The sequence below is a fragment of the Tachypleus tridentatus genome, chromosome 3 (genome assembly GCF_004210375.1).
Source record: "Tachypleus tridentatus isolate NWPU-2018 chromosome 3, ASM421037v1, whole genome shotgun sequence".
Taxonomy (NCBI): Eukaryota; Metazoa; Arthropoda; class Merostomata; order Xiphosura; family Limulidae; genus Tachypleus; species Tachypleus tridentatus.
Window position 1 is genome coordinate 53,508,778 of NC_134827.1, and position 27,959 is coordinate 53,536,736.

Consider the following 27,959-nt stretch of genomic DNA (forward strand, 5'->3'; position numbering starts at 1 on the left):
TAAAATGAACTCTGTATTTATTACAGGGCACTCGAAGACATCACTGAAAGTATCAATGAACTCAGGTACTACAGAAAAGCCATCTTCAAGTAAATACTTTTCATACGCTGTATTTATAGACTTTAGTACAACTGGCCTTCTTACTGTCCTACCTAGAAATGTGAACTTTCTTATGTATAGCAAATGAAACTTTTCTTTTCCCATTTATAAAACTCCAGTTTTATACAAATAGTAGACATGTTTAGAAATAAACAGTACACGTGTTCATTAGAAAATATGTCCTATTTTTTGTTCCAACTGTGCCTCATGACAGATTGTAATATCAGTTGCTCCATCATTATTTTTAGAACACTAATCACTACGACAACATTTTATGTGAAAATTGTCATTACTGTTTGTGAATGAATAAACTTGCTCTTAACCTAAAATGCCCAACACATATAACTTGTTATTTACATATGGCTAGATCTGGTCCAAGAAGAGTTTGTTCTGACCATTAACATGAAATGAAAACTTGCATCCAGATATCAAATTTATATTGGATTTTAAGAGTATTACTGTCACTCGGATGTCATCTATAAATACACAGGTCAGGGGGGCTAAGGGAGTTTCTTCAACCATTATTTTATTAATGTATGACAATTTTAGTATTACAAGGTAATTTCTGAATTTAAGAGTAAATATAAGAACAGTTTCTTATTACAAACCTTTATGTATCTTTCGCCTCTTATTATAAACTAGGAACTCAACTTGCTAGAATATAAAGTAATGTTGTAGCTTTTCTAAGGTATTTAGCCAATCAAACAAGGTGGCCACTCTCACCTCTTCTAGTTTTGAAAATCCTTATGTACATTTTTGTGAAGAATGTGGTAAGTAAAATACAGCTTTGTAGTTAAGCCTAATAAATTAGTGAAATTCTATAGTATTAATATAGTAATTTACAATTGTATGCTAACCCTGGTTAAATTTGCACAAACAATAAAGTTCTTTGTTTTCTATTTTTAAGAAGTTGTATGTAGACTGATAATATACGTACAGATATGATTGTATTTTAAAGAATGTATCTTGTGTAACGTTAGTCAAATACAGCCACAAGGTCAATAAAACAATAATACATCTGTGGGTGTATAATTTTGTAAGTTAAACCGTCTGTGGTTTCAATTATAATCTGTAGACATTTTATAATGAAGAAAAGTGTAACTTAACCTACAGTTAAGGTAGTTTTAGGAAAGATACAAACTCATGAACAGATCTATATCACTTGGCTAGAAATTATTTATTGACTCAATCAAATGGTTGTGAAGACCTCGCACATTTCATAACTATCTGGAGGTTAATACAGTTATTATATTTCTCATGTGAAATTGACATTTTGTGTTCTTATAATGTTTGCTGTGAAGATATCTTGCTTCTTACAATAAGTATGTTAGATTCTTATTTATATCATCTGTTTAATAATAACACAGGCCTGTGATGGTTTTATGTTCTACAGTCATTCCTATATGCTGAATCTGAAAATATCCATTTTTCTCCATCGCGAACACTTTCACATAAGGAATCGAATAGTAATGTTTGTTCAAAATGTTGATAACCACTAGCTATCGATTTCTCTATAGTCTCAGTGACTGTTCTAGAACCCAACCATAAGAAACGTTCATTGTGGTAAACAAAATTTGAACTGAGTTGTTTCTTCTTGATTTATAAAGAATTTTGAAATCTGCATCAGTTTTAATTATGGAAAACTGGTTATTAAAACCCAAACCTTTATGAAGTTCAAATTTTCAGGCCTGCCTGTGACACAATCTTACCTGACTTTAAAAGAAACTAAACAATTGTTACAATGGTTATGAAAATTTTCTTAGTTACATACACTGCCTTGGTGTGGCTCTGTTCTCCAAGATTAATATTCTAACCCACTATGACAGGTCCTCTGGGTAATGTAACATGGAGGTATGTAGTCTTCAGTGAATTCAACACTATTACCTATAGTAATCTTCTGCTTTCTAACTATTAAAAGGAATGGTCCTTATTATTAAATATTTCTAGCTTACATGGTCAGATACAACACTGAACTGACTACGGTTAGACAAAAGATTAAATGAAAATATTTGTGGTAAATATAATTATGTAATAAAGATATGTTGATCTTACACATTACTTCTCTGACAAGAGGAAATAGAAACTATATGGATATTCTTAACGATTGGAAAAACAACTTTAACTCCTTGTGTCTACAATAAAAAATAGACTACAAACTTGCTTCTCGGGTATTCTCTACTATTAGAACTAGTTCCAACTGAACATAGTCTGCTCAGACGTTATGCACATGATAAAGACAACAACTCTATTAGCTTTCATTACTTAATGTCGTTAACAAATGATTTGTATGGTTGTTAACATGGCAGCTCATCTCATATGTAATAACAAAGATAAACTATCTGTACTAATCCAAACAAAGCCAACAGTAGAAACTGTTAGTGATGGAATATAACAACATAAAGACTATTTATGTACTGATAGGACTTAAAGAATTTAAATATCTTTTAATCTCCAAACACAAACCAAGATAACTAATGCATCTAAGATTCTCTTTAAATAAATTTAAAATTTTGTTTTACATATCTATACATTACTAGTCCAAAATGATAAAAGTTAGAATCCACTGGTTCCTTCTAATCCCTGAAAACCAATTACTTTACTGCTGGTAAAATAGAAACAAATGTACCATTGGGTTCCTCACATGACACTGAGTTATACCAGTTTCAGGGAACACTACTTCTTATCAGTAACTCTGATGACTGTTTTGCATATTCTATATAAATATAGGTTCACTGTGATGAGTTAAAGACAACTCAATATATCATATAGTATACTGGTAGTGTTCAGCCCACCCCAAGAAGAGAGTAATCACGCTCACTGTATAGAACACACACGTGATAGTCATGTTTAATGAACAGATCATACCAAGAACTGTCTGGCACTTGCTGATAAAACTGTTTTGTAAACTTACATACACCCTCTCTAACGAATATATTTATTAGTATAAAAACTTCTCTTAATACAGAAGTGAAACAATAGGGTCCAAAGGTATGTTATAAACTGAACAATTACACAAACCTTTTCAGAACAATATATAATAACTCAAAACTTCAATGAGGATTATTTCAGTGTTATTACACTAAGTTGGTTTGGAACACGTTATTTCACGCTCGTTGAATAATAGATAAGGAATTGTTGCTTTGGTTTTGTTTAAAGTACAGTACTTCTGAGAATCTGTGTTTGAATTCTCTAACCCTGAAGATTCTTTGGCTAAGCTGTAATACCTGAAGTTCTTCTCACGCAAACCATGTGGTCTCGTGGTTTCTTTTTCAGAATTGCTCCGTAATTCTGTGCTCACCCTTTCTGATGAAGTTGTCGAGCCTTTCACCTGAGTGACACTGTCTAAATTAAATGCAAGGAGTGACTTGTACAAATCTGTGTTGCTTCTCAAATCTGTCAGAGATATTTCTACCTGGGAAAGGTGCAGATTGTAGTTACTGCTAGTTTCAGGTGTTGCAGTACTACTAATTAATACTTTATAGATTTGAAATCTGGTAATAATGAAAACATTGTTCCTGAGTAAATATAGGCCAGGGAAAATCTCTAAACTCATTAAATCAAATTCAGTTATTTCTATTGGATTAGGTTTAGAGACACGAAGATCGTATTTCTTGAAAATTATTTTAATTTCTAGATCATTTTAACAAAAGAGTTGGATACTTACAATGTTAATAATTTTTAACACCTTTCCAAGTGCCTCTTTCCACCGTTCACTCTCTAGTTGATGCAGTTTTTCCTGTCTGTTCAGTAATTTAAGCCAGCCATCAATAGAAAGTTCTTCGAACCTGGAAACATGAAATAATGTACTGCTAAAAGTTATAAAACTGGGCACATGGACTGCACTAACCAGTGGCCAAAATCAATATATGAATAATATAAAACTGAGTATATTAAAGATCGTTTTGTCTCCCATAACCTAGCCTATGCAACTCTGTTGGGCAGCAACTTACAGGGGACAACATATAATATGAAATATTATTTTTTATGCCTCTAATTTTGAACTTAAATGGGTAGATTTAGAGGAACATAGGGAAAACATTCATTGTAGTGCAGGTGGTGTTTTATCAAAATTTACATCTAATACTATCAAATCTGTTATCAACTGAAAATATCATTAATAAAGCATTAAGCCTAATGTAAGATAGTAAATTAAAGTTTTGTAAATAAAGCATTAAACCTAATGTAAGATAGTAAATTAAAGTTTTGTAAATAAAGTGTTAAGCCTAATGTAAGTAAATTCTGCATTTTAAAGAATCTAATACATCCTGTTTTAAACTAATGCTAACATTTGGATTTTAAATTATTTAATAAAATTCAATTTCACGAAAATGTAATCTTTATGTTCAGAAATTTCTACATGTTACTCTCACAAGCTAATAAGAGTAATAGAATATAAATAACATCTCAACTGTTGAACTTGATACTGTGTTCTAGTAGTTCAATTTACAAGTTTTAAGGACTTACTTTATATTAATCAACCAGACATTTGTCAGTGTATTGTTTGTTTGTTTTGAATTTTGCACAAAGCTACTCAAGGGCTATCTGCACTAGCCATCCCTAATTTACCAGTGTAAGACTAGAGTGAAGGCAGCTAGTCATCATCATCCACCACCAACTCTTGGACTACTCTTTGTAGCAACCATAGATGATAAAAAGTGTGAAAAACTACAAGGCACGTTTTTCCACAATTTCTCAAACCATCATCAGCCTTTAGCATTTCATAAAACAAATTCTTAGGAATAAATTTCTTCATATGATAGTTTATGATATTCAATTAGTTCTACCTTCCTCGAGGTACGTCAAATGTCAGCGGATTAGCTGGTGCTGCTCGAAGAAATTCATCTTCTATAGACCACAGTTTGTAGAACAACAGGAAATTAATAAGTAGCAGAATAAATAACCTACAAAGAAACAGGATGTTAAAAAGTAATAATAGAAATAGCCTGGAAAGAAATTATGTAAAAGTTACCTAAAAAAAAGAAATTATTTTAAGAAGTGAAGATAATACAAAAGCTAGAAACAAGCGGTTAACAAGTAACCTAAATAGAAAGAGGAAATTAGAAAAAAGTCTATCACACAAATTCATGAGGTCATACTGATAAAGTAAAACTTATGAATTAGTACAAAATGTCACGTGCCAAAGATTAATCATTTCCTGGCAATGTTATAATGAAAAACAAATTAACTTACGTGGCCAAAATAACTTTAGTGATCAGATCTGATGAAGGCCTAAAAGTTTCACATTCTAATCCTGATAAGTAAGAAGCTAGACAGGAAAAATGTCTAACATTGATACATGTACAGACAATAATATCTTGAACACAAGCTACATTTAATGGATAAATACTTACAAAAAAGTTTTTCTAAATCTGTTATTACTTTCCAACTTCATTCAAGGATATTTTGGTCAAATATATTTGAGGTACTTCAAGTTTCTGTATTTATATTGCAACTTGTCCAGTTGAAATTTTAAAAATATACAATGGTACCTCTTGTTTTCCTCCATTCTAATTATTAACGTGGACAAAAAAATGAAACGTTACATAGTAACTGATTTCAATTTTTGATCTTCTCATAGTTACACATACGAGGGCTGTTCAAAAAATACGCGGACTGACGTCATAAAACAAAATGTACTTTATTTAGAAGTTACAGGTCTGGGACCCCTTCAAAGTACTCTCCTCCCCAACGCACACAATTATCCCAACGGTGTTTCCACTTCTTGAAAATGTCCTCCAGCTCCTTCGTCGCATTTGCCTTAATCTCGGGAATCGTCTCAAATCTTCTTCCTTTCAAGGGTCTTTTGAGTTTGGGGAACAAGAAAAATCGCAAGGAGCAAGGTCAGGTGAGTAGGGGGGGGGGAAGAACAGTGATCGAGTGTTTGGCCAAAAACTCACGAGTTCTGAGGGCTGAATTTCGCAGCAATGCGGTGCATCTTCAATTTTTCGGTCAAAATCTCGTAACAAGATCCAACTGATATCCCACACTCTTCAGCAAGCTCCCTGACAGTCAGACGTTGATTTGCCCGCACCAGGGTGTTGATTTTGTCGACGTGTGGGTCGTCAGTTGACGTAGAAGGACGTCCAGGACACTCATCTTCAATGGACTGTCGACCATCCTTAAAACGTTCATGCCACTTGAAACATGCCGTACGCTTCATAACAACATCACCGTAAGCCGTGTTAAGCATAGCAAAAGTTTCAGTCGCAGATTTTCCAAGTTTAACACAAAATTTCACAGCAAGTCGTTGTTCTTCAGGTCATTCATTCTGAAACCGCCAAACGAAAATATCGCACTTCACTTAAAACCGCGTAGCTAATACACAAATGAAGATATCTTCAATCGGGAAATGGCGTCATAATCAGCTGATCTGTGCAAATCTAGCAACACCAAGCGGATTCCCCTGGAACCAACTGGAGCCGCGCAATTCAAACAGTCCGCATATTTTTTGAACAGACCTCGTATTTATAACATAGGTCTAGATTTGTAACAATTCAGGAAATCAGCTTTGATACTTACATAATTTCTTAACATAGGTCTGAGTGTGTAATGACTTAGATAATCTGCTAAGAGAATCTACTTTGGAAAAGTTCACAGTCTTTCCTCGTTTTCGGCGTCGTCGTTTCTTCATTGTGTGCTGATCTATCAAGTTGGCTTCTTTGTTCAGAGCAACCTCTATTTCAAGTGACAGAAGTCAACAGAAATAATTGATGAATAACATTCAGTAATTCCATTTGATTATCTAGGATATAAATGTCAACAGTACTGAGATAAACTTTTCCGTTAGAATACATAAATTTAACAACCAGAATGTTCAATGATTCTTGACATTACACAGTCATATCATTCCACCAAACTGATTCAGATTTTTACACAAGTTTAACAACAATAGTTTAATACTGTTTATAGCCAAGAGAAAGCCAGAGTTTTCATTGTTCAAACGACATATTATATTACACTGTCAATTTTTCAGTTAGTCCTAGGTTTGCTTCTACAAGAAAGATAGTAACTTGCTTGGATAAATTTGTAATGGCTCTTGTGACATAGTTGGAAAGCCAGAGAAATTGGAATAGATATGGGACACTGCTTACTTTTTGCTTGTTAGTATTCTGTTCTTTGATGCATTACTTAATTAAATAAAAATTTAGTGTATTACTGTCATTGGTATAAACAAAAATAGGCTTAAGTGTCATCGAAAGTTGATGACAAAAAATAGACCCAGGTAAGTATTCTATTACTTGTTTTTCATTTGCAAATTTTAGTTATTATTATGAAAAATAACTAAAACGTGAAAATAGATATCTCTATGTTAATTAAAGTTAGATTAGATAAAATAAATAGTAGTTTTTGTTTTGGTTACAATGTTTGTCAATTTAACCAATCTTTTATAGTTAAGGTGGAGAAAACAATAGATAAAATATAGAATTCTACTAAAAAATACATTTGAAATATGTTTAGGAAGCTTTAGTAGTGTCAAAATTATGACAACTTTAAACAAGCTTAGAGTGGCGACATGGTTGGTAATTTTGATCAAGCCTGTGTAAAGAAAGACACTTAAAAGATAATATAATTACTAAGTGTTTTTCCAACAAAAAGTTTGAGAAGCCTTGATTTGGATGTACTCAGCCAGCTCTAAAGCTGCAAAACAATGTTCAGTTGTGAGAATATTACCTACCTAAACAATGTTCAGTTGTGAGAATATTACCTACCTAAGTCAGCACAGAAATCCTGTAGTCCTTGAATAGCACTTTTTTCTATTAGAGCTGCAAAGAAAAGTTCTTAATATTAGATATTTTAAAAGGCATAAACAATTATAACAAATTTTAGTTATAATTTTGAGTATTACTGTAACTAGTAAAAAGCCATTAAATATTAAATTTATTTTTATCAACTAAAGCACTTTTTTCTAGACATAACTAAAAATCAAATTTATAATGTTTGTGTGACTTTTAGGAAGATACAACTAAAACCAACTGTGGTAATTGTCATGTGACTTTGGTGAAAACATAATTAACATCAACTGTATTATCACAGTTGTGCGATTTTGATGCGACAACAATTTAACAATGCAGTGTTAAATAAAAAAATACATCAATGGTTATGTCATGAAATATTCTATTTTCTATTATTATTCTAGAGCATCCAATCACCATACAAAGTGCTACCCTCATTCCAAAGTATGTCTCTCTGCTGTGATAAATTCATTCAATGCAATTTCTTACATTATACTGATCTCACGTCGTTTCTTACATTTGACAAGTCCCCAAACAGACTTCTTGTATTGAATATTGCCATGGACACAGAGTCTACACTGGTTACTGGCAACTTTCGTCAGACAGAAGTGAGATTTTATGGAGAAGGTGTCACTATAGGGAATCCCCGTACTGACCACATCGCAAACAACTACATACACCTGACCTGGTTTACTGTGCTTCAGTAGTCTCTAGCAGAATGAAATACATATCCACTAATTATGGTATTTAATTAGAAAACAAAACAGTCTAGTACAACACAATATATATATCCACTAATTATGGTATTTAATTAGAAAACAGTCTGGTACAATAAAATATATATATCCGCTAATTATGGTATTTAATTAGAAAACAGTCTGGTACAATAAAATATATATATCCACTAATTATGGTATTTAATTAGAAAACAGTCTGGTACATCAACAAAAAGAAACAAGATGTAATAAGTTGTAAATATTTTATGACTTATATTACTAACCACAGTTTTGATTGTAAAAAAACGTTAGAATAATTTGGATGTTGTTACTCACACACAAAATACGTTACATATTCCCAAATATTTCAAATAATTGTTGTATACAAATACACTTTAGATGTATTAATACTTGCATGCAAATTATCCAGTTGTTTGTTTAAAGTGACCAACTTAACTCTTTCTATACATACTGCCTTCTGTGTATTTGTTCTTTCCAACAACTTTATAACTATGGAGTTCTTGCAGATGTTAGAAGACCTGTACGACGTCCTGTTACGTCTGTTCTTATCTGATTCTCTGATCCAACTGTTCAAAACCTCCCTCTTTACAGAAGCTTTTCTTAAATCATTTTGTTTTTCATATAGTATGACACTGAGTGGCAATTGTGTTTTTGGTGAAATGTGTTTTACAAATATTTTCAATAGAAAAAAGTTGCAGGTGTATATTCGTTCCAACAGATTAAATAACAAACAATTTGGGTTAACCATTTCAAAAACTAAGGGATGAAAAATCTCTGAAAATTTACCTGTGTTTCTGTTGTTTGTGCATTCTTTGCCATGGAGTGGTTCAGAGTTATGGTGTAGGTAACCTGTCTCATTTTATGACCATTCTCAGGACACAACTGCCAGGAACTTTCCATTAAATCTACAAAAAAACACTTGCTCTTTAGTCAGAATGTTACAAACAAAACCTGTTCTGGCATTTGATCCTCTCTTTAACACTAAATATACAGCAGAATAAAATACTATTATAAACAAGAGGTAACTTGTAAAACATACAACCTGTCTGATGAACAAGAAATTTTTATCTTGACAACTTTTGCCTTTATTTGCTCACCACAGAATAGAATGAAACATATTACAATAGAAAGTCACACAAACAAAGGATGGGTCTCAAGTCCTTTTAAAATAATGGTAATTATTAGCGTATAACTAAAGTCATAATCCACAAAGCAACCTCACTGGTTTCAATATAAACTCTGTTATTATTATTATTATTTATCAATATACCTTCAAAGATTAAAAACAAAGACATCGGTAATATTTTTCTTTGATTAATAATTCAAATTACTTACTAATTACCAATAACAGGAAGAAATATAAATTTCTAGACCTCAGTAGAAATATTTCAGTGCACAAGAAAATAACAGCAGTAATTTATTTTTATTATTAGGCACTATGATGTATATGATCTGTGTGTATTGCAAGCATCAAACTCCAAATTTTACCATCATAACCAGTCAGGATAACAAATGTTTATTCATCAGTTGCAAACCTCATGGTCTTAAACCCAACAATATTTCATGGCATTAGGTCAGCTTAAGACATTTCAGTTAGCTTTAAATATACACACTAAACTAATAATTCATATTAAAATCATCCTTCAAATTAAAAGAATTATTAATAATATTCAGTATTATTCCAGTATTATATAAATAGAACCCAGCATTTTACTAAACGTACTGCACCGCAGGTGGCCTGAAAAGGCCATATGAGCATCAGATATAACATATAGTATTACATGTTCTAAGAAATTCATGTTTGCTTTCACTAATAATTTCTTATAATTACTAATGTAAATTTCTCCTGGTCAACACTGTGGTTGCACGACCTGCTTCAGAGACATGAAGACTAGATTACACTTTATCCTTCCTAATATTAATGTAAATAAACTAACACAGATGAAAAATAATAACCAGTTTTAAAATAAAAATAAATGATGTGATACTACTAATCTTTATTCTAAAAACTGGTTTTATGGATGACAGAAATATAAATGGATAATTACAATTCACAATTTATTTTACAGCATTACAATCATTCTTAAAAATTAACAGCCAATGATGTAAATACCTGATACAATAACTTTTGTTTTATTATAAAAATAGCAACAACAACCATTTCTGTTGAATGTTACAAATAACAAACACTTCTGATTAATGATATAAATAGCTACTACAATCACTAATGTTGGCTGATGCAACAACAATCACTATCAGCTGGTATGTGTATTAACACTTAATGATAAGCAGAGAACAACATTTCGACCTTCCTAGGTCACCTTCATGTTAACAAAACTGGGTTTCTCATCACCAAGAATTACCATCAGACCAACACCTTAGTAATAATTAGTACTAATGAATGTATCTTTGACAACACTATCAACTTCAGACCAGTTCCTTAGTAATAATTAGTACTAATGAATGTATCTTTGACAACACTATCAGCTTCAGACCAGTTCCTTAGTAATAATTAGTACTAATGAATGTATCTTTGACAACACTATCAGCTTCAGACCAGCCCCTTTGTAATAATTAGTCCTAATGAATGTATCTTTGACAACACTATCAGCTTCAGACCAGCCCCTTTGTAATAATTAGTCCTAATGAATGTATCTTTGACAACACTATCAGCTTCAGACCAGCCCCTTAGTAATAATTAGTACTAATGAATGTATCTTTGACAACACTATCAGTTTCAGACCAGTTCCTTAGTAATAATTAGTACTAATGAATGTATCTTTGACAACACTATCAGCTTCAGACCAGTTCCTTAGTAATAATTAGTCCTAATGAATGTATCTTTGACAACACTATCAGTTTCAGACCAGCCCCTTAGTAATAATTAGTACTAATGAATGTATCTTTGACAACACTATCAGTTTCAGACCAGCCGCTTAGTAATAATTAGTCCTAATGAATGTATCTTTGACAACACTATCAGCTTCAGACCAGTTCCTTAGTAATAATTAGTCTTAATGAATGTATCTTTGACAACACTATCAGCTTCAGACCAGTTCCTTAGTAATAATTAGTACTTATGAATGTATATTTGACAACACTATCAGTTTCAGACCAACACCTTAGTAATAATTAGTCCTAATGAATGTATCTTTGACAACACTATCAGCTTCAGACCAGTTCCTTAGTAATAATTAGTCCTAATGAATGTATCTTTGACAACACTATCAGCTTCAGACCATCCCCTTAGTAATAATTAGTCCTAATGAATGTATCTTTGACAACACTATCAGCTTCAGACCAACACCTTAGTAATAATTAGTCCTAATGAGCACTAATAAGTGATTTTACTTACTAACAGTTTTACTTACTGTATGTTTTTCTTAATGCAAGAAGATCACGAAAAAACTTTGAGCCAGAAAATACAAGACTAAAGACCTGTTCAACTGGTAGAGGGATAACAGTGTTCATCATCTCTTTCCCATCATGACTCAAACACAAACACGATACTTCGCCAACTGTCACGAGAAACAGCACAACCTAACATCAGTGTCATGTTAATATGAGATAATAATAAAAAGTGCATAAACCAGAAATATTTAAAAAAAAACCTAAAATTTTGAGAATTTAATAATTTTCACTGTTGGAAGTATGTCAGTGTGGTATTACAAATACTTATTAATTTGAATCACATAACTTATACATCATGAACTAAGCATACTAGAAAGGTAATGTTACACAGAAAGTGATACAAAGGGTGTTTATATGAACTAAGGTAGTCTGCTAATTAATATCAGGATTATTTCTGGAAATGTACAATTATTAAAAATAATATCTCAAAACAAGGTGAATGAGTCAGTTTACTACTTTTAATAACATCCTACTCAACATTTCTTAATGGGTTTTCTGTAACTTAAGTGTGATTAAACTTACTTATGCTGTATGTTCCTGATGACAAGAGCCACTAACTTACACTCTATGTTCCTGACAATCTTTTCTGTACAAAACTACTTTTCTCAACTAATTTTAAACTAGATTATTAATTTTTTCCCACTGTGAAATATAAATTATAAGTCTGTCCAAAATAGATGTGTTTTGCTATCACTAAAAAAAACTTTACCAACAGTATGGATAAAATGTTGAACTTTCAAGAGGAAACAAAAGTTTTTCAGTTAATATAGTGCTCTTGAGATAATTTCCTTTTGTTAAACCTGCATTGTAATGAAACAGGCTAACACCCTCTGACAAAGTTGATTCATTTGTGTTACACACTACAGTAAGAATTCAACAGTTGTTAAACTAATTGTTTCACCAATGAAGAGGGTAGTATGTTAATTAGATACATAAAATATCATAATATACCGTCAGGTTCCGTTTCTGTAGTGTCACTGAAATCTGTTGAATAATGCAAAGGATTGTTCCTTCCTACTGGATCTACACTTCCACTACGAGGTATTTCTTCTTTAGGTTCATCCTTCACCTGCTCAGAGACACTTCCTGACCTGGCCACTGACTCCTGAAATAGATCCATTGATTACAAGGGTACCATTACTTAAAAGAAAAGTCCACTAAGGGTAGTAGATTCCTGACCCAGCCACTGACTTATGAAATATATTCCTAAGTTCCATAAATGAGAAAATTAGTTAGTAAAAATCTAAATTAGAAACAGAGATTTTGTTAAAATTTGTGAGGTCAGTCAGTGATTTTTATTATCATGACCACGTTTCACTTTCTGGTTTGTTCGTATTCTCAGAGTTTTGTAATGCAAATTTACCCGAGAACTATCAACACGAGCATTCCTTAATTTAAACATGATAGACAAGAGAAAACCAATTAATTACACCACCCACCTTCAAATCTTAGGCTACAAAAAACAGTGGGAATGAGTATTGTAATGTTCCCACATTTGAAAGGACGAACACGTTCAGTGACGGAATTCGAACTCACAACCCGCAGATTGTGAGCTGAGATCTCTAACTGAAACGCCAAGCAGGGTCAAATGTTTTATATCAATCTTCAATTAATTTATTACTTTCAACTACCATGCAAGTTATGAAGACTTACAAGGATGTACAAGATGAAAAAGTCCCACTCTGTCAACAGCCGTGTCCACATGCTGCACACCACAAATCGAAGGCAACATAAGACAGATAAACACTGACACCTAACTGTATCTCTAATCCACTTACTGTATCTACTACACACAGTTTCAGTCCATGCCATGAACCGGAATAATAGGTCTGGCCAGACGAAAAAGAAATTCAAGTAGCCTGAAGGTCTGGGTTCATCCACATATTCCATTACAAGTACTGTTACTTTCTTGGTTTTCTAAGTATTTCTGATCACTCAAGAAATCCTGCACTTGTATAGTTCATTTCAATGCAGAGTCTGAGTGTACATAGGTACGTAAGAGTACAGTACACCATTATTTTCCTCAGCCCTTTTAATCAATCTCTCACAGGGGGCATATTACAAGTTCGTATCAGGTATTTGTCTTTCCACACTGTATTGAGTAGCTTTAAGAATAATTTAAAACAACAATAATTTAATAATTACATGAAATTAACATAACATAATAATGATATATATATATATCCATAAAAAGAAGCCATATTGTACAGTAAATACTAATAAAACACACTCAGAAGAAGACCCCCTTTAACTGCACACAAAGATGACAAGCACAGGTGTACTTTAGATTAGCTATACTCACCACACGCACCTGAGGTTCCAATAAGTTATGGTACGATGAAAAACCTACACACAAACTGATACATCTACACAACAGAAATGGTAATACACAGACACACTTTGTTTATGACAAAGTTGGAACTTTTCAAACTATATACAAATAGGTACTCTGTATTCACTTTAATAACTACTGTATTATTACATTTTAGCTTATAGAATTTTTATTTCAATTTGACAAAAACAATAATCAAAGTTTTCACGCTGCATGAGAGAAAATCTGTTCAAATATCTGTGAATCCATTTTGCGTGTACCATCGATGTTGTACGTACAAATTAACGTCTACTTTTTTACCAAAACAAAAACAGTGTAACAGACCATATATTTCATTTCCTCTTACAGTTGAATGGTTTCTTTGTAAACTCAGAGCTCCATTACTTATTATGTTTCAATATTATCTGTGTCACTTGTCAGTGAAGGAAAAATAAGTTCATGTTTGTCTGTTTTTTAATTGGTTGACATCTCACAAAGCCCAATACCCAAAAGTTCCTCAAGATGATCACCCCAGCTGGTTTAAATTTTATATTAGTTACAAGTATGAGAAAAAAAAACAGGCACAACACACAGTTTTTTAATTCATCAACTAAATCCAAGTTTTTGTTATATTCCAATACAAGGAACAACATCCATGCCGGTTCAGATACATTTGTGGTATTTCATTCATTTACACTTTTGTTATCCAACTAAACTTTAGAAATTAAATATAGTTAATTTCAAACACACAAAATATCACTTAGATTAACAACAAACTTCAACTTGATACATCCAGGTGAACTTTTGATCCAGTTGTTCCTTTTTAAAAATAAACCAATTTAGTGAATCCTTTAAAAACCAGAAGGTGACCTACTGTTCTTCACTCTTTAACACAGACTTCTTTGTTAAACACCTTACAAATAATGTAGACAAGAAGGTGACTGTATATTACTTCTTCCCCATATGACACAAACTATTAACTCCTGTGTGACAGACTCAGTACAAAACAAAGGAATTCATACACACAACTGCACAAGTTAAGTGTTTGTGCTATAACTTTCAATACTGTAAGTGTACTTTCACAAAATCTGATTACAATCTTTTGTTCACAAAAAAACAGGTTTTTTTAATGAATTATTTTTACTAAAGATTTGTTTATGATAATGAAGTCTGTTTCGTTACTAGTACAAGTGCAAAATCATTTTCATGTTATGATTAAAAAACTATTCTTTGTTCCATATATCTCAAATATTATTTATATAATCTCTAAAACCTCCTAAATACATTTCAAACATTTGTTTCCAGTAAGACTCACATTCTGTCTGTTACTTTCTATGCCCCAACTATGTGGGAGGTCAATTTGACTGACCTCGTAACCACCATAAAGTATTAGGAAATAAATAAGAATTATACTTTCTTCTTTGTAGAATGACTACAGATTATAACACAAATGTTTGCTCTAAATTGCTTATATCTCATAATTTTATAAATCTATATATAATTATTATTTTTATTATATTGACCTTCCACCCATGCCTGGCTGACAGTACAGAAGTTTCAATGATGTGACACATGCACTAATGTTACCCTATTCAAAAACATAAAACTGGCCTTTATAAAGTTACCTGTCTCAGGTGTGTTTCAGTGGACCAGTATTTTGTTATATGCAGTCACATTTCAATTATTATACATTATATATATATAGATAGATAGATTATTACTATTTACAAACAAGTCCTGTAACTTTTCTTAAAACTTAAAACAGTAAACAAAGAATTTTCTGCTCTTGTTGTTAAGAATCTTCTGTTTAGTTGCTGATGAATGTATTGCACTTAGCCTCATCAAATTTTGCATCTGGAAAATGTGCAAGTAAATAAGTTTTTTAAAGCTTTATGCATTTTAAAATAACCACAAATAACTGCATGAACACCACAGAATTCCACTACAATTTATCAAGCTTGACAAATAAGCTGTATTTGTTTCAAACAATATGAAATTTCAAGCTCATTGAAGTATCACCTTACCTCTTGGAATCTAGCATGAAAAGAAAGAGTTTGCTGCCTGAATACTTCAAAGATGCTGAGAAAGGCACTTGGAGGAAACCCTGAGCTTTCAGTTTGTTATTCACATGTCGCAGACAGAAGTGGGCGTATGTAAGAAAGTGTTTCTAAAAATGAAAAGTAGGCAGCATTATCCGTTGATTCAGTAAATATAACAATAACAAATATGAAACATAGGAGGTTCATATTTTATAATCCAGGTTTTGAATATTTGTAATTTAAGTCCCTAATGTGTACAAAACGTCTAACCTGAAACAAAGTTTCATTCAACATACTACGAGACATACAAAAACTGGTATTTAGGTGTATGTTTCTTTTTAATGTTTACTTTTAAATTGAGAAATTAATTAATAAGAAATATATATGTATTACTAAAATTTAATACCAAACTTAATAGCAACAGTGTACATGAAATAGCAGTCCAATAGAAATTGAATGCCAGTCAACAAACGTTACGACATGGTCTTTCACTCGTGTTGACCAGTTTAAATAGTTTAGTAACACTGGAGACCAGAAGGTGAATGTTTATTACTTTTAGCAGTAACAGAATGCACATCTCAAAACATTAGATTCGCTATCCATAATACTAATCGCTAGGCCTTGTTGGCCTTTTGTGAAACATCTGTTGTTCTTTTTATATACTTTTGGAAGATATTTGAACAAATTATCTACTGTTTCCCAAGTAAAGCTTTATGGTTATACAATATAAAGTGTGAGAAAAAAAATGTTTAAATCCATATTAAAAATAAATTTATACAAGGTTTCCTTACAGTGCTGTTAATTTTAAAAAGAAGCCAGAAGAATAGCAAATACAATGTTCATTATTATCTTTAATAAAAATTGAAAAATTAAATTTTCAATTTAAGAACTTTAAATTATATACAAATTCACAAAATGTTTTTAATTTTAGGGCTACAATCCCAGGATGGGTATTAATTAAGACTTAATTATAACAACTCTTAAAATTGAAAAAAAAAACCTACCTAAAAGTATACAAGCATAGAGAAAATGGAACTAATCTATCATTATATCAGTATACAGACCAAATGTTTTAAAACAGAATGCGTAACTGTTTTAACAACCTGTGTTTCAACATGAAAAACTTATAGCGTAAATTCACAAATCAATATTCAATAGCTCTGGATTCAGATATGTTAAATAAACTTCTGTTTCTATTAAAAAAATTAAACTTGTTATTAATTCATCTTAAGTAAATAAAACTTAACAAAACACTGCAAGAAACGGTGGACAGCTTACGACACCTGGATCAACATACCACCAGTGCCAACACCATTTCCTCCTTCCTCTCGTGTTTTGCGGCTACCACCACTCAAGTCATCTCTTGAGGTGCAACGTCCAGCAGACTGACTGCTACGGTGTGGTCCTGTGTTCATTAACCCGTGCTCCATGTTTCTCATCATTGCTAGTGAGGCCTGGTTCTCCATAATAAACATGGACATGCTGAAACATGAGCGAACAGTAATGCAATGAATATAAATAATCATATAAAAAATGGAATTCTGAACCATTTAATAAATGCTTCACACAATTACATTTGTGTCTTTCTTTTTTATTAAATTATATTTTCTGAAAAATAAATTAATTACTTTTGGCTTAACAGTTCAAAATTTAGAAATGTCAACACATTTCTTCAAGCCAGAAATATTTATTTCAGTGTAATATGTTTTCTCCAAAAACCAACAACAGTAAATTAGAGTCCTAATTTTCCCATGCCCCTTCATGTATGTTTGATGAATTGATTTTTCTTTGTAGTCCTCAGCTGTCTTTACTTCTCCACCACAATCTGTTACTACGTTACCAAACATAAAACTCTGAAAATTACAATCACCATCATAAAGCTTCTGTGATAAAATAAAAGTGGTAATTACTTGTTTTCAAGAAGTAAGTTAGTAAGTATTGAGTAACTATGTATCTTGACAACAAACTTTATTTTTGGACATCCAATTCATAAGTTTTGAATTCTGGTTTCTATTTCTTCTTCCTAATTATACTGTGGTTTACAGATAACCAAATTTTGTGTTCCAAATCTTGTATGTTTCACAAATAAAAATTTAAAAAACCCTCTAAACAATGTACAAAATATCAACAAATTGATATTGGAAAGTCAATATTGAAACAAATAATCTACCAACAGAAATGTTTGTTTTTCAAAACCTTAACTTATAAGTATATCTGACAGGCCTTTAGGGACACAGATCATTCGGACTTATTTAAATATTCATCAACCGGTTAACAATACGGTCAAGAAGTTTTGGTTTAAGTAATTATAACCAAATCTTTCAACAGAGTAAAACAAAAGTGTTTTAAGTGCCCTTTGGTAAATTTAGGGTTACATTTTTTATATTAGAAATTGTTGAATGTAGCCATTGGGTGGCTCTTAGCTGTAGGAGATATAATGGTTATTTGTGTTGAATTTCACACAAAGCTAATCAAAGCCAATCTGAAATAATCATTCCTAATTTTGAACTGACACACTAGAGGGAAGGTGGTTAACCAACATTACCCATCATTCCTAATTTTGAACTGATACACCAGAGGGAAGGTGGTTAGCCAACATTACCCATCATTCCTAATTTTGAAGTGACACACTAGAGGGAAGGTGGTTAGCCAACATTACCCATCATTCCTAATTTTGAACTGATACACTAGAGGGAAGGTGGTTAGCCAACATTACCCATCATTCCTAATTTTGAACTGATACACTAGAGGGAAAGTGGTTAGCCAACATTACCCATCATTCCTAATTTTGAACTGACACACTAGAGGGAAGGTGGTTAGCCAACATTACCCATCATTCCTAATTTTGAACTGATACACTAGAGGGAAGGTGGTTAGCCAACATTACCCATCATTCCTAATTTTGAACTGATACACCAGAGGGAAGGTGGTTAGCCAACACTACCCATCATTCCTAATTTTGAACTGACACACTAGAGGGAAGGTGGTTAACCAACATTACCCATCATTCCTAATTTTGAACTGATACACCAGAGGGAAGGTGGTTAGCCAACATTACCCATCATTCCTAATTTTGAACTGATACACCACAGGGAAGGTGGTTAGCCAACATTACCCATCATTCCTAATTTTGAACTGATACACCAGAGGGAAGGTGGTTAGCCAACATTACCCATCATTCCTAATTTTGAACTGATACACCAGAGGGAAGGTGGTTAGTCAACATTACCCATCATTCCTAATTTTGAACTGATACACTAGAGGGAAGGTGGTTAGCCAACACTACCCATCATTCCTAATTTTGAACTGACACACTAGAGAGAAGGTGGTTAACCAACATTACCCATCATTCCTAATTTTGAACTGATACACTAGAGGGAATGTGATTAACCAACATTACCCATCATTCCTAATTTTGAACTGATACACCAGAGGGAAGGTGGTTAACCAACATTACCCATCATTCCTAATTTTGAACTGATACACCAGAGGGAAGGTGGTTAGCCAACATTACCCATCATTCCTAATTTTGAACTGATACACCAGAGGGAAGGTGGTTAGCCAACATTACCCATCATTCCTAATTTTGAACTGATACACCAGAGGGAAGGTGGTTAGCCAACATTACCCATCATTCCTAATTTTGAACTGATACACCAGAGGGAAGGTGGTTAGCCAACATTACCCATCATTCCTAATTTTGAACTGATACACTAGAGGGAAGGTGGTTAGCCAACATTACCCATCATTCCTAATTTTGAACTGATACACTAGAGGGAAGGTGGTTAGCCAACATTACCCATCATTCCTAATTTTGAACTGATACACTAGAGGGAAGGTGGTTAGCCAACATTACCCATCATTCCTAATTTTGAACTGACACACTAGAGGGAAGGTGGTTAACCAACATTACCCATCATTCCTAATTTTGAACTGATACACTAGAGGGAAGGTGGTTAGCCAACATTACCCATCATTCCTAATTTTGAACTGATACACCACAGGGAAGGTGGTTAGCCAACATTACCCATCATTCCTAATTTTGAACTGATACACCACAGGGAAGGTGGTTAGCCAACATTACCCATCATTCCTAATTTTGAACTGATACACCAGAGGGAAGGTGGTTAGCCAACATTACCCATCATTCCTAATTTTGAACTGATACACCAGAGGGAAGGTGGTTAACCAACATTACCCATCATTCCTAATTTTGAACTGACACACCAGAGGGAAGGTGGTTAGCCAACATTACCCATCATTCCTAATTTTGAACTGATACACCAGAGGGAAGGTGGTTAGCCAACATTACCCATCATTCCTAATTTTGAACTGATACACCAGAGGGAAGGTGGTTAGCCAACATTACCCATCATTCCTAATTTTGAACTGATACACCAGAGGGAAGGTGGTTAGCCAACATTACCCATCATTCCTAATTTTGAACTGATACACCAGAGGGAAGGTGGTTAGTCAACATTACCCATCATTCCTAATTTTGAACTGATACACCAGAGGGAAGGTGGTTAGCCAACACTACCCATCATTCCTAATTTTGAACTGATACACTAGAGGGAAGGTGGTTAGCCAACATTACCCATCATTCCTAATTTTGAACTGATACACAGAGGGAAGGTGGTTAACCAACATTACCCATCATTCCTAATTTTGAACTGATACACCAGAGGGAAGGTGGTTAGCCAACATTACCCATCATTCCTAATTTTGAACTGATACACCAGAGGGAAGGTGGTTAGCCAACATTACCCATCATTCCTAATTTTGAACTGATACACCAGAGGGAAGGTGGTTAGCCAACATTACCCATCATTCCTAATTTTGAACTGATACACTAGAGGGAAGGTGGTTAGCCAACATTACCCATCATTCCTAATTTTGAACTGATACACTAGAGGGAAGGTGGTTAGCCAACATTACCCATCATTCCTAATTTTGAACTGATACACTAGAGGGAAGGTGGTTAACCAACATTACCCATCATTCCTAATTTTGAACTGACACACTAGAGGGAAGGTGATTAACCAACATTACCCATCATTCCTAATTTTGAACTGATACACCAGAGGGAAGGTGGTTAGCCAACATTACCCATCATTCCTAATTTTGAACTGATACACCACAGGGAAGGTGGTTAGCCAACATTACCCATCATTCCTAATTTTGAACTGATACACCACAGGGAAGGTGGTTAGCCAACATTACCCATCATTCCTAATTTTGAACTGATACACCAGAGGGAAGGTGGTTAGCCAACACTACCCATCATTCCTAATTTTGAACTGACACACTAGAGGGAAGGTGGTTAACCAACATTACCCATCATTCCTAATTTTGAACTGATTCACCAGAGGGAAGGTGGTTAGCCAACATTACCCATCATTCCTAATTTTGAACTGATACACCACAGGGAAGGTGGTTAGCCAACATTACCCATCATTCCTAATTTTGAACTGATACACCAGAGGGAAGGTGGTTAGCCAACATTACCCATCATTCCTAATTTTGAACTGATACACCAGAGGGAAGGTGGTTAGCCAACATTACCCATCATTCCTAATTTTGAACTGATACACCAGAGGGAAGGTGGTTAGTCAACATTACCCATCATTCCTAATTTTGAACTGATACACTAGAGGGAAGGTGGTTAGCCAACACTACCCATCATTCCTAATTTTGAACTGACACACTAGAGAAGGTGGTTAACCAACATTACCCATCATTCCTAATTTTGAACTGATACACTAGAGGGAATGTGATTAACCAACATTACCCATCATTCCTAATTTTGAACTGATACACCAGAGGGAAGGTGGTTAGCCAACATTACCCATCATTCCTAATTTTGAACTGATACACCACAGGGAAGGTGGTTAGCCAACATTACCCATCATTCCTAATTTTGAACTGATACACCAGAGGGAAGGTGGTTAGCCAACATTACCCATCATTCCTAATTTTGAACTGATACACCAGAGGGAAGGTGGTTAGCCAACATTACCCATCATTCCTAATTTTGAACTGACACACTAGAGGGAAGGTGGTTAGCCAACATTACCCATCATTCCTAATTTTGAACTGATACACCAGAGGGAAGGTGGTTAGCCAACATTACCCATCATTCCTAATTTTGAACTGATACACCAGAGGGAAGGTGGTTAGCCAACATTACCCATCATTCCTAATTTTGAACTGACACACTAGAGGGAAGGTGGTTAGCCAACATTACCCATCATTCCTAATTTTGAACTGACACACTAGAGGGAAGGTGGTTAGCCAACATTACCCATCATTCCTAATTTTGAACTGATACACCAGAGGGAAGGTGGTTAGCCAGCACTACCCATCATTCCTAATTTTGAACTGACACACTAGAGGGAAGGTGGTTAACCAACATTACCCATCATTCCTAATTTTGAACTGATACACCAGAGGGAAGGTGGTTAGCCAACATTACCCATCATTCCTAATTTTGAAGTGACACACTAGAGGGAAGGTGGTTAGCCAACATTACCCATCATTCCTAATTTTGAACTGATACACCAGAGGGAAGGTGGTTAGCCAACATTACCCATCATTCCTAATTTTGAACTGATACACCAGAGGGAAGGTGGTTAGCTAACATTACCCATCATTCCTAATTTTGAACTGATACACCAGAGGGAAGGTAGTTAGCCAACATTACCCATCATTCCTAATTTTGAACTGACACACTAGAGAGAAGGTGGTTAGCCAACATTACCCATCATTCCTAATTTTGAACTGATACACCAGAGGGAAGGTGGTTAGCCAACATTACCCATCATTCCTAATTTTGAACTGACACACTAGAGGGAAGGTGGTTAGCCAACATTACCCATCATTCCTAATTTTGAACTGATACACCAGAGGGAAGGTGGTTAGCCAACACTACCCATCATTCCTAATTTTGAACTGACACACTAGAGGGAAGGTGGTTAACCAACATTACCCATCATTCCTAATTTTGAACTGATACACCAGAGGGAAGGTGGTTAGCCAACATTACCCATCATTCCTAATTTTGAAGTGACACACTAGAGGGAAGGTGGTTAGCCAACATTACCCATCATTCCTAATTTTGAACTGATATACTAGAGGGTAGGTGGTTAGCTAACATTACCCACTCTTGAGCTACTATAGGGTAAATGGGACTTCACCACTTGTATGACGCACCTATGATATCATCAAAGCATAATTTTACAAGAGCAGAAAGTAAGCCAAAGATCTTAAGATCCACAGTCCAACACATTGCCCAATTCCGATAAAACATATAAAATAATTACACAAGTTACTTAAAATCAGCATCTACATGATGATGAAAAACCCATTTGAAGTAAAAATGTGTTCTCAAGATGGTTGGTATGGGTATTAACACTTTATTTAAAGCAAAGTGGAGAACAACATTTCGACCTTCTTAGGTCATCTTCAGGTCAACCATGAAAACGGTACCTAAAAATGTTTCTCATCAAAATATGTTGGCATTATACCAAAGATAATACTGTGATACACACAGCCTTCCATTGACTAATATGTCTTTTTATATGGGAAATGAATAATTTGTAATAATCAAAGTTATTCTGTAAGAACTACATAACGAACGGTTTTCTCTGATGAATTCTGTATAACAAATTTCTTAATTAAAGTCTAGTTCTTACAGAAATTTAAAAAACTTTTTTTAAAGAAATACAGGTCATGCCTCGAAGTATTCCTTGAAATGGCACTCATCTAAAACAACCTACTCAGACTCTAGTAAAACCCCTAACAGAAGTTTAAAGTCATCCCTCTTAAATTTGTAAGTAGAATTCAAACCAATGGATAATAAAAATAAAACTTGAATATAACTTTTCTGTTTCTTTCTCACAACCAACAGAAACCTTTACTTGTTAAGTTATATGTATTTAATTCTATGACAAGTTAAGAAATGATTAAAAACATGTTTAAATTTTTACATTTACACCAAAAAACTACAAAGTACTACAACAGATTAAACATTATAAAAAGTTTAATACAATTTTCAAATCCAATACAGATGATTCTTAAATTTAACAGCTAAAATAATTCATCATAAATAATATCTGATACTAAAAATAAATCACTTATTTAATTTTACTTTTTCTGCCTATCCCAAAGAATAACATTTTCTAATCTTACAATCCCTGAAAACATTTTATTATTTCTTCTATCTGAAGCTTTTTGATTAGTTTCTGTACAGATCTTTGTTGCAACCTTGTAATTGTGCCACGTGAAATGATTTGATCATTCACCAATCAAAAAGCTATGATGTAAATTTAAATATGATTGGATAAAATCAGAATTAGAATATCACATAATAACAGAATATATATAGAGGTTTACAAGTTGTTGTTTTCACAGCTTATATAAACTTTTCCCTCAATTCCTTTCATTTATAAACTGTGAAAATATTTGTGTGCTAATTTGTATCTGTTTGAAGACCACAGCAATCTTCAATAATAATACGAGAAGGTGAAGTTATAGTTTATAGAAGAGTTGAAAGGGCAATAAATAAAACTATTAAAATATTATTAGAAGGTTCTATCAGCATCACATGTAATAAACATCTGTAAAAACAGTATGAAAGTCCCACGACTGAAGATTGTCTCACAATTAATAATGGTATCTTGATGTCTGGTTCTTTACTTAAAATTATGTTATTGTTTTTATTTTTAATATATATTAAGGTTCTACTTAGTTGCAGTGTTTATAGACACAATTTGTTTTGTTTTTTTTATGTTCCCCAAATAAAACCTTTACAAAAACTGGCTATTTCAGCTCATTATTTAGTATTACTGGAATTTTTACTATTTATTATTATACTTGACAGTAAACCATCAGAAAGATAAACTGTTATATGTATAAATATGTCTTGTAATATTTTATCTTGCAAAAATATTTGGAACAAATTTATCAGTGTTTAGTTTTACACTGGTTGAAATTTTTTATCTGTTAAACCTTGAATTATAAATTTATTTCCATACTGTTCACTACCAGTGAAGTCCACATACTGCACCCTGGTGAGTGACTATTTTCTTTCATATTTAAGTCCATAGCATAATGATAATCAATTCTAATTCTGAGGTTTTTTATCTTTAAAATTTTTAGTGGTGTTTTATATTATTAGAAACCATGAAACAAACAATCATGGACCCAGATACAGTTTGAAAAGTAATTCAGGAAAATGAGTTTAAAAATTGGATGGGAACCAATAATTCTAGGATTAACAGAAATTATACTGTGGACAAATGTAACAAATGCTTCTAAAAACAGAGAAAATTTTTTGTAATTAAAATTTGTTTTTGCATAAACATAGTAACCATAAGTAACAACAAACAACTAGGATATACACACACTTAATCTGAAATAAATGGGCCTGATATCCTTAGCAGATCTTGCTTCAAAATCATGAGGTACAAGTGGTGGACTTAATAATACTTAATATTCTTCCTCTGTTTCCTTCTGAAATAATTTAAGAAATGTATCACTCTATAAAAATGTATTTATTTCTTAATCCAAATGAATTTCATTAATTGATTGGTACTTGAAGAAATTAAATCATACAAGTTAAACTATTCTGAAATCAGATAAAAAAAGGTTTCAAATCTCAATTTGAAAATAGTATATAATAAATTATATTATTATATAATATAGTATATAATAATTTATATATATAAATTAAAGTTATGATAAATGGAAGTGCAATAACCCATACATTTAATGAAGTAAAACTTACTAAAAGAATTTAGCCCTTGTTACAGTATGTGTTGTGTACACTACAGTTCAGATACACTAATTGTCACCACAGAGTTGTAATAAATACAAGTTTTGAGGTATGGTCAAAATGTTTGTGTGATAAGGCAATACTACATTAGTAAAGTACCAATTTACCTTTGGTGAGCATGGCATTATTATGGCAAAGTGCTTGGAGATTCCTAGCCTGTAGTCTACTGTTACCATTATCAGTGTCAATTGCCACTTAAAGAGAATTACGAAACTCGTGAACCAATAAAAATTGGTAAAACTTAAGATCATTCTGGAAAGTTTTTTTTATGTGTAACACTAAACATCAATTTCAAAAATAAATACATGAAATTTAATTTATAAAATATTATTAAAACGAACTAAGAAAAACTACACGTAAAACTAATTCATACTCTGGGCTTACGAGTTGTAATACTTTGTCGTGCGTGGCACAATAAAAAACATATATGCAAAAAACTGACAATAAAAAAACATTTAAGCGTTAATTTGGCTAAACGATATTTACAATCAAAAAATACCGAATTCAAGTAAAAGGAATATAGGTCTTTCTTTTACTTTCCACAATACTTAGATATAACTTAGTCTTGCGTAAACCAAAACACTAATAGTAACACAATTCACTTCGTTTACCATTCATTCTTGTCAAGTTTCACTTACGACCCCTAACTTCTGAATATGTAATTGTAACTGACGTCGACGACATAATAGCTTTCTCAACCCATACCGGCAAATTTTATATATTTATTTATTTATAACATATGAATATGAAATTTTCAGAGTTTGTTTCGAACGTATATAGTCGGGTAGCCAGTCCTGTTCAAACATCTTCTTTTCTTCCAGAGTTTTCCACTGCCACTGGGCAGCCTGTTCTGAATTGGTCGATGGTTTGGGTTCAGGTGTAGATGGGGACTGTACCTAGGGTAGAATTCATCAACTGCTTCCTCAGGCCTTTTCTTGAACCACGGTCACTCTTTCCCGTGATTTTGCTGACTTTTGCTAAAAGTGAAACCACGCCTCCTAGGCGTTTTAACTAAGCCTATTCCTTTTATTGCTTCGAATTTGCTTTTTGTGCTTGGTCTAGTTCTTTACCACTGTCTTTGAAGTCTTCTTCGGAGCTTTCCTACTCAAAACAGTTACTCTCTAAGTCCGAATTTGCTGAATTATTTCCAAAACTTGAGCTACAGTAAAGTCATCTTGGAAACTTTGTTGACGAAATTCTACATTTTTTCGCGTCCCGGAAACAATACTAATCACGTGATCAGGTTCATGAATACGTAAATAGTCCAAAATAAATGGGACCGGCATGGCCAAGCGTGTTAAAGCGTGCGACTCGTAATCCGAGGGTCGCGGGTTCGCATCCCCGTCGCGCTAAACATGCTCGCCCTTTCAGCCGTGGGGGGCGTTATAATGTGACGGTCAATCCCACTATTCGTTGGTAAAAGAGTATCCCAAGAGTTGGCGGTGGGTGGTGATGACTAGCTGCCTTTCCTCTAGTCTTACACTGCTAAATTAGGGACGGCTAGCACAGATAGCCCTCGAGTAGCTTTGTGCGAAATTCAAAACAAACAAACAAACAAACAAACCAAAACAAACATCAAAGGCTCATGAATATTAAGTGTGAGCTTTGCATTTGCTTCTAACCTTTTGCTATCCATTGATTTAAAAAGACACAATAAAAATTCGACGAGAGTGACAAATGGCGCAAAACCGTGGAATCGAATTTGGCAGCGAAAGGGTTAAGACATTGAAACAATAAAATTATTAAAGAGAAATTTACGAAATAAATATAAATTCTATTCATGATAATATACAG

General features: G+C 33.3%; 2 protein-coding genes across 12 annotated transcripts in view; one reads left to right on the forward strand and one right to left on the reverse strand.

The window, feature by feature from the left end:
• LOC143246871 (oligoribonuclease, mitochondrial) overlaps positions 1-1,145 on the forward strand; it is a 58,897-nt gene extending 57,752 nt beyond the window's left edge. For both annotated transcript variants that reach the window (XM_076494116.1, XM_076494114.1), the window contains one exon: positions 27-1,145. In XM_076494116.1, coding sequence (XP_076350231.1) covers positions 27-93 — 67 coding nt within the window. In that variant the 3' untranslated portion in view covers positions 94-1,145. The remainder of the gene's footprint in view (positions 1-26) is intronic.
• A 978-nt stretch (positions 1,146-2,123) lies between these two features.
• LOC143246869 (protein Aster-B-like) lies at positions 2,124-27,363 on the reverse strand. Of its 10 annotated transcripts, none has more exons than XM_076494108.1 (13): positions 26,777-27,363; positions 25,738-25,843; positions 17,614-17,812; positions 12,932-13,085; positions 11,941-12,087; positions 9,356-9,474; positions 8,350-8,542; positions 7,809-7,862; positions 6,619-6,774; positions 5,290-5,365; positions 4,884-5,000; positions 3,764-3,884; positions 2,124-3,511 (listed from the first exon to the last, which is right to left on the reverse strand). In XM_076494108.1, exons 3-13 carry the CDS (start codon positions 17,809-17,811, stop codon positions 3,179-3,181), a joined length of 1,668 nt encoding a protein of 555 aa, XP_076350223.1. In that variant the 5' UTR covers position 17,812; positions 25,738-25,843; positions 26,777-27,363; the 3' UTR covers positions 2,124-3,178. The 10 variants fall into 10 exon arrangements, with proteins under 10 accessions (XP_076350223.1, XP_076350220.1, XP_076350222.1 ...); XM_076494105.1 differs by lacking the exon at positions 26,777-27,363 and adding an exon at positions 26,665-26,758 and having other exon boundaries at positions 25,736-25,843; XM_076494107.1 differs by lacking the exon at positions 26,777-27,363 and adding an exon at positions 26,652-26,750.
• Positions 27,364-27,959: the final 596 nt, after the last annotated feature.